At 39.5% G+C, this 8,011-nt stretch overlaps 1 protein-coding gene across 1 annotated transcript in view; it reads right to left on the minus strand.

Moving 5' to 3' along the window:
• Positions 1-1,014: 1,014 nt before the first annotated feature.
• Positions 1,015-8,011, minus strand: part of mcm2 (minichromosome maintenance complex component 2) — a 9,949-nt gene continuing 2,952 nt past the window's right edge. Inside the window, exons 3-16 of the mRNA XM_016517348.1 lie at positions 6,995-7,167; positions 6,622-6,894; positions 6,322-6,541; positions 5,981-6,188; positions 5,449-5,583; positions 3,976-4,167; positions 3,795-3,888; positions 3,465-3,715; positions 3,203-3,329; positions 2,897-3,009; positions 2,199-2,441; positions 1,878-2,060; positions 1,588-1,743; positions 1,015-1,489 (exon numbers count right to left, since the gene is read on the minus strand). Coding sequence (XP_016372834.1) covers positions 1,379-1,489; positions 1,588-1,743; positions 1,878-2,060; positions 2,199-2,441; positions 2,897-3,009; positions 3,203-3,329; positions 3,465-3,715; positions 3,795-3,888; positions 3,976-4,167; positions 5,449-5,583; positions 5,981-6,188; positions 6,322-6,541; positions 6,622-6,894; positions 6,995-7,167 — 2,479 coding nt within the window. The 3' untranslated portion in view covers positions 1,015-1,378. The remainder of the gene's footprint in view (positions 1,490-1,587; positions 1,744-1,877; positions 2,061-2,198; positions 2,442-2,896; positions 3,010-3,202; positions 3,330-3,464; positions 3,716-3,794; positions 3,889-3,975; positions 4,168-5,448; positions 5,584-5,980; positions 6,189-6,321; positions 6,542-6,621; positions 6,895-6,994; positions 7,168-8,011) is intronic.

Here is an 8,011-nt window from a genome sequence, read left to right on the forward strand (position 1 = left end):
TATATATATATATAATTTTTTTTTTTTGTGCAATTTTTAAAAAATTGCTTTCAGTACCTTTTGGAAGCTTCCTCAAACAAAGAAAATAAAGGTAACTGCAACTGTTCATATTAACGTTCTGGAGCTTTATTTCTCATAATTCGAATTTTTCTCAAACTCTCAGAATTGTATGTTCAAAACCTCACAGTTGAATGTTCTTGACACATAAGCATGTTTACGTTTCACAATTGTTTTTTCCTCGCAACGTAAACTCAAGAATCCTGAAGAAGAAACTCAGAATTGCGAGATATAAACTCAGAATTGAGAGATTAAAAAAATAATAATAATTTCATTATGTGTGAACTCAGAATTTTGATGGAGAATTAAACTGCGATGTAAATTCAGAATTTAGAGCAAAAAGGCAAATTTGCAACAACTCAGAATTTTGAGAAAACCGTAGAATGTTAAGTTTATAACTTGCAACTGCAAGATATAAACTTGCATTTCTAAGGAAAAAATTGTGAAAGTCACAATGACCTTTTAAATTTTTTTTTTTTCCCACAGGCGCTAACAAGCTTCGTTAAGAAGAGATTACACAACTATAATAATTCAAAACAGTCAATTACATACACAGCTTAAAGGGTTAGTTAGTTAACCCAAAAATGAAAATTCTGTCATTAGGGCCTTTCGCATCGCGGGAACCTTTTCATAGTACCAGAACTAATTGTGGAACTACCCACTTTTTGGCATTTTCGCACCGCCGGAACTGGGAGCGATTTTAGTACCGGACTGCCTTTTTCGAGAACCAAATTAGCTCCTACTCCAGAGCAGGGTCTAACCAGCACAACTCACCCTCATGTAGTCTCAAACCCGTAAGACCTTCGTTCGTGAATAATTTTTGTGCACAAAAGAAAAAAAAAAAAAACGACTTTATTCAACAATTTGTCTCCTCCGTCACCCTGGTGCCACTCTCAGATTCCATCAAAAATTTCTTAATTTGAGTTCCGAAGATGAACGAAGGTCTTACGGGTTTCAAACGACATGAGGGTGAGTAATTAATGACAGAATTTTCATTTTTGGGTTAACTAACCCTTTAAGATTTATTGTTCAGAACATAACAGTACAAAAGTAATTTTTTACATCACAAATTTAATAAATGCAGTACTTCTGCAAAACTGACATTATAGAACGTTCAAGAACGACAATTTCACATGCAGCCGATAAGACCGCACAAGCCAAGCGGATCACTTCAACCGTAACGACTACGGTAACAAGTTCATGAAAGGACCAAAAACAATATTCAATCCACGTAACAATTTCTCAGACAACCTCATAACAGAATATATACAAGTCCAAGAGATTCGAAGCAACTGCTAGTGAACTAATCCAGAACGAATGCCTAGAACTGCTGTGCGATGAGCTTTTTCTTGGCGTCGTGGGAGAATTTGTTAGAGCGGAACAGATCACTGTCGTAAAACGCAGACAGGTTGTGGATGTTAATCTGTCGGGCCTGAGAACAAAAAAGATAAGAGTTACAACACAAATTCGCAAATAACATGCAACTTCAGTACTTATGGGGACTTCTCAATTTAAACATCTATTAGTTACCTTGTCCACCAGATCTTTTTCAGGAATCTCGATGGTGTCCTGCTGGGCTCCGTAACGGTTGCGCTGATACGCAACCTGCTCAGAAACCAGCTGCTTTAGGACGAAGAGCAGCAGCTCGTTGTTGTCTCGTCTGAACGCCAGATACCGTGCAAACGTCTGTAACAATGCAACAAATACGAGTTCGGTTACCAACGTAAACCAGGATCGGACAGAATCCTTGGCGTCACTAGACTTGCACAGCTACCACAAATGGAAAATTGATGCCAGATCGATATAATCAGGTTGCTTACCTTCCGCATGCTCCTCATCACGCTGAACTTCTGCGTGTCAATGAAGCTTTCTAGCATGACACGGATAGCCATGTTCACGTCGTCCTCCAGCACGTAATCCCGCAGATGCATGCGGGCGTGTGCCTCGGCCATGCGGATCATGGACTCTATGTGACGCACGGTAATCGGGATACTTCCTGTAGCCTGCGAGACAGCATATGATTACTCTGATGTTTCTGCGATAACTGCGTTTTCTGTGTGCATTTAACGAATAATTGCAGAATGGCCTGAAAAATGGTGGAACTTTTTAAAATTGTCTTTGGCTTCAAATGCGACTCTTACCATAGACTCTTTTCGAAGGTCGCTGTAAATTCGGGCCACCTTGTCTTGGTCCATCTGGTTGAGTTTCGGTCGCACCCGCTCTTTGGCGTACATGATGTACTTCCTGAGCAGCTCCTGAGGGATGGGCGGGACATCAAAGGTGTTTGGCAGCACCACCTCCTCTAGACTGGCCACGCCCCCTTCTTTGTTGCTTGGGTGATGTTTGATGTGGCTGCCCACCACGAAGCGAGCCAGCATTTCATCCTAAACCAAAGAGAATTATCAGTAAAGCGATTGACAAAGCTTGGGCAGTCACTGTTAAGGCTGTTTACATGACAACAATGTACTAAAAATGGAAAGGTTCGCATTTTTTAAATTTTGCATACAGATGCCAAATTTTGTCAAAATGATCCCAGTTCACATGGATCCACGAAAACGGCTAAAAACACAGTATTATGTGTGCCAGGCCAGTAGATGGCAAGGTCAACTTCGCACATACCTATACAATGAACATAATATACAAGCACATGACTTTTTTGTAGTTTACACAGAGACGACTACAGTATTGTTCTCAAAAACTTGCACTTTGAAACCAGTTTTGAAACTTTACAGGCCCCCAAAAACGCTGTCGTCATGTAAATGAACGGCCAAAATGCATAAAAAGTAAAAATACACTTATTTGAAAACTGTGAACACCCTTAAGATGTCAACAGACTTACCTGCACAGGATCGACGGTGTCTCTTACGACGCAAAGAACGTCAAATCGAGATATGATGGGCTCCGTCAGGTCCACGTTTTCAGAAAATGTGAGAGACGGGTCGTAACGCCCACCTTTTAAGAGAAAGAAAACTTTCCTAAGAAAAATGATTGCTGCCAAAAACACTGCTGCAACTTTTGGTCCAGCAGAATGTAATTAAGAACATGACTGCATTTTAGATTAACATGCAACTCTTGAAGTGCCGATGGCAAAATTGAAGTTATGACCCTCATTTAAAACTTTCATTAAAACGCTCCCAGAACGCACCGATAGGATTGGCGGCAGCCATGACAGTGCAGCGAGCCTGCAGCGATGTGACGATCCCAGCTTTAGAAATGGAGATGCTCTGCTGCTCCATGGCTTCATGGATGCTGGTCCTGTCCTGATCGTTCATCTAAATAACGAAGAAAAAGCAGGTTCACTTAAGTATTAAACTAAAAATTGCTCTAAATTGGTCCAAAAATTGGTGAAAGTGCATCAAAAACATCTTTAAAGCTACAAACTGGTCCCATTTTTAACGTTCGCTCACCTTATCAAACTCGTCAATGAGGCAGACTCCACGGTCCGCCAGCACCAAAGCTCCCGCCTCCAGCGTCCACTCTCGAGTCACGGGATGACGTTGCACGTAAGCCGTCAGACCCACGGCGGAAGCGCCCTGACCTGTAGTGAAGACAGCGCGACTCGCAACCTTCTCGATGTACTTTAGGAACTGGGACTTGGCTGTGCCTGGATCTCCACACAGGAGAACGTTAATATCACCGCGCACCTTGTGCTTCCCGCCTGTTGAGGGAGCCAGAAGACAATTGAGCAACTTTCACTCTGAAGGACTTAAAAAAATTAATAGCTGTGAAAAGGATACCTGGATTCTTGGCTTCGCCGCCAAACAGAGCAAGCGCTAGACCACGTTTGATGTCCTCGTGCCCATAAATGGAAGGACCAATACTTGCGAAAATCTGGAGGGAAGTTAAGATTAATCTGGAGAAACTTTCTGATACACTCTGAAGTTACAGCTTAAAGTGTAATGTGTGACCATTGCTCACCCGTTCTCCGATGCGCTCGTCTTTGGACAGAGCCACGATGGCTTTGATGTCTTCGTCGGTGAGCTCCGCCACAGCCACTCCCTGATCCTTACAGGCGATGTGATTGGCCAGGATTACAGTAGCAAAAACGGGGAAGCCATTAGCCATGTTGAGAGAGCCGTCATAGTTGTTGTGGTAGATTCCTGTGAGCTCCTGTAAAAATAAACCATTTTGAGGTTATATTTTATTCAAATATATCAAAGTATTATTTACAATGTTACATAGTGGAAAAATATATAAATGCACACATATTTGAAACAAATTTTACTTGAATATTATTTTATATAGTTAGCGATATAAATATCTTAAGTCTCTGTTGAGGTAGATTCCTGTAAGTACCTAATAATATTCAAGTATTATTTGCAATATAATATAATGAAGAAAGAAAAAATACATAAACACATTTAGATGGACATATTTTAATTAGTGCTGTCAAAAGATTAATCATGCATGCATATATTTAAGAAAAATATGTTAAATTGTATGAATATACATATATGCATGTTAATACATGGAAATATTTTCAAAATATATACTGTATGTGTGTGTATTTATATATACATAATAAATACACACAGTACACACACATATTATGTAAACAAAAACTTTTATTTTGGATGCAAATAATTGCGATTAATTGTTTGACAGCACTAAATTTAATTAAATATTATATGATTTAGTTGTAATAATATAGATATTATAAAAAGATGTAGCTGTGGTGGATTCCTGTGAGCTCCAGCAACAATAATAAATTTTTGGAAGGAAATATTTGTATTTATATTCAAACATTATTTACAACATGAAATAATGGAAAATATGTAAATATACATTTAGAGGGGCATATTTTACGTCAATAATATTTGATATAGTGATATAAAAATTACAAGAAGTCATAGATGCTATGGTAGATTCTTGTGAGCTCCAGCAAAAAAAAAAAAAAAAAAAAAAAAAAAAAAATTTTTTGGGGGGTTATTTAATTTATATAGAAAAATTATTTGAAATGTTATATAGTAAAAATAGGATACAAATACACATTTAGGCAGTGTATTTTCTTTATATATTACTTATAAATTACATAATTATAGTGATAGAAGCAACACACAAAAGGTTAATTTTGATAACTTTAAATATTTACAGGTCCAAATTTCAGGGCATATTGTATTTACATATTTACTTTAACATTGCTCAATAACGCCAATTTTTGTTTAATTTTATAGAATATATAGTCTTTTATTTATGTTTTAAGACACAAACCAATATTCAATTACGTTTAATGGCTATAGAGGTTTTGAAGTCCAAAATTAATAGTGAACTTCATCCAAAGCTTCATCTGATGCCACCAAACTGTTGTCTGGGATAAATGCAGTGCAGATCAAGCTTGTTCATTAAAGGGGATTTGATAAATATTGTATTCATCAGGGTCTGTTGACTCACAATCTCGTCTCCAGGTTTGCAAGTGTCCACCAAGTCGGCCAGCAGGATGGCGTCTTTGGAGCGAGGCAGGCGGCCCGCCGCGACTTTTCCAGGACTCTCCTGAATAGTGATACGCTGGTAGTTCTGGTACACAGTCTGTGAAAGGCAAGAACCTTAGTTAACATCAGAAGAAAAAAAAGAAACAGCTGCTTTCTGCTGCTATGGCAACAAATGAGATGGCAAAAGCTGGTCTCCTAAGAGCACATTTACATAAGCAGATAAGCAAGGACGCAAAGAGAATTTTCTTCAAACATGTATTAGTTTATTATTGAATAAGCCAGATTAAAGGTTGATTAATCGCCACTTGCTTAATTCTGTTTGGATCAGATAAAATAAATATAGATGAATCAAAAATAATAAAAAACGGTCTTTAGTTCCCTCCCCCCCAAATCAGTAAAAAATAAATAATTAAATCCACCACTTTCTTTAAAGATTCATCCAAATACATTATACTCTAAATTGCAAATCACACAGAAATGTTTTCCTCACGCACCTTCTCCATGTTGATCTCAAACGGACCGAGTGACTGACACTCGGGACAGGAGCCCGGCTTCACCTCCTGGTTCTGGGACTGGAAGAAGGGTCCCAAGATGAAGTTACACTTGTTACAGTTGTATTTCACCATACCGAGCTGCGGCAGAACTCCAGTGCAGCTGGTCACGACACCGCTGGTGCGGATTAGCTGGTTCAGGTGAAGCTGCCTGGAGAAAAAATACAATAGTTAATAAATAAAATTGCAAATAAATAACATTTTTATTTCATATTATTTTTAATATTTACATTTACATGTCTAAAATGTATTAGGAAAAACAAAAGAAGTGGAGTTGTTCGTACCTGAGCGATCGAAGTTCTTCCACCAGCGGCAGGTTGCCGATACGGACGTGGATTTCGTGTGCGATTCTATCGTATTTGGGGTACATTGCCAGCACCACCTCTTTAGCGGCTTCGTCAAAGATCTTTAGCATCTCGGCAGGAGCCTCCGGCAGAAAATACGCCAGCACATGCTCTCTGGATGCCAGCTCTTCATAGTTCACCAACAAACTCTCTTTGTTTTCTGTAGAAATCACAAAATATCAAGTTAAGAATCAGCTAAATCAATAATACGGTGCTCCCAAATGACCATCCGCCACCCACCTTTGCACATGTCGCTGATGCGCTCTTTGAACACATTGTGTCCGTGCTCGTCCACATGTGTGCGCAGGAAGTTCTTGAAGCGGTGGTAGATCTCCAGTCGCGGGGCGGCCATTGAAACCCACTCCCTGACCGTGTGGCCCTTCATGTCCTCCAGGTTCTCAATGCTTTCGATCATCTCTTCATCCTCGCCGTCCATTGCGACGCCCTCAGCTGCCCTCTCCGCGAGAACCCGCTGCCTCTTCGTGGGTCGTTTGTCATCCTCGTCTTCACTGTCTGTCCATCAGAAAACCACAAACAGGTTAAATTACAAAATAACAGCTATTTGTTTGAGTGGCTTGTGGTATGACTATTTTTTGATGACTGAAACACCCACCGTAAAGAAGCCCACGTCCGATGCGGCCCATACCAAGGCCCTGTTCTCTGTCGCGCCGTCTCATGGCCGCTTCTGCTTCCGCCCGAGCGCCGGGAGAGAGTTCACTGAAGTCTTCATCCTCATCCAGACCTTCAGCTTCATAACGGTCCAGTTCTGGGATGGCACGGTAGTCTCTGTGAAAATTACAGTAGAAAAAATTAGGGGTGTAATGGTTCACGTATTGGCTTTCGGTTCGGTAAGCATGCGAACAGAACAAATCGTTCCGATTTTTCAGACAATAAATGCCTTTGATTGATGCTCTTTGATGTGGCGCGATATTTCGCCGTATAACGCCTCAGTTCTAACAGCAGCGCGGAGCGCAATCACCCCTTCCTCTTTATTACTAGTTTTAACGTAAAATATACATGAATGAACATTTCACCCCTCATGTAATTGCTCAATTAGTGTTTCAACCACGGAAAGACATCATTAAAACAGCTTGTAAACAAAATGTCATGTAGCATTTTATTTAGCCTACCTTAGGCTACACTCATCAGTGTCCACAGCTCGTTATTTGCTAGAGAAATTAAGGCTACATTTACACGACAACGATGTAGTAAAAAACAGAGAAGTTTTTCCCTTGCATTTTTAAAAAGTTTCACGTATACATGACAACGATTTCAAAACGATTCGCGTTTACACATATCCGCGAAAACGGGCAAAAACGCTGTATTACGTATGCCAGGCCAGTAGTTGGCGCTGTCACCTTGTTAGTAAAAGAACGTACTGCGCATGTCTACATACCTAACACGTACTACACATGCGCATTTCGTCACCGTTTTCAAAGATTCCCGTATTGGGGGTTTACACTGAAACGATAACGGTGCCATTTTCAAAAATTATTTAATGTATATGTTTAAATAAATATTTTATGAAACAAGTTATAAAAGTTAATTTAAAAACACTTGACATGTTTGCATACCATTTTTTAATTTGAGTGTTGATTATTATAGTTAAAAATAAATAGTAATTGAATTT

The sequence above is a fragment of the Sinocyclocheilus rhinocerous genome, unplaced genomic scaffold (genome assembly GCF_001515625.1).
Source record: "Sinocyclocheilus rhinocerous isolate Xijiao unplaced genomic scaffold, SAMN03320098_v1.1 scaffold748, whole genome shotgun sequence".
NCBI classification, from domain to species: Eukaryota; Metazoa; Chordata; class Actinopteri; order Cypriniformes; family Cyprinidae; genus Sinocyclocheilus; species Sinocyclocheilus rhinocerous.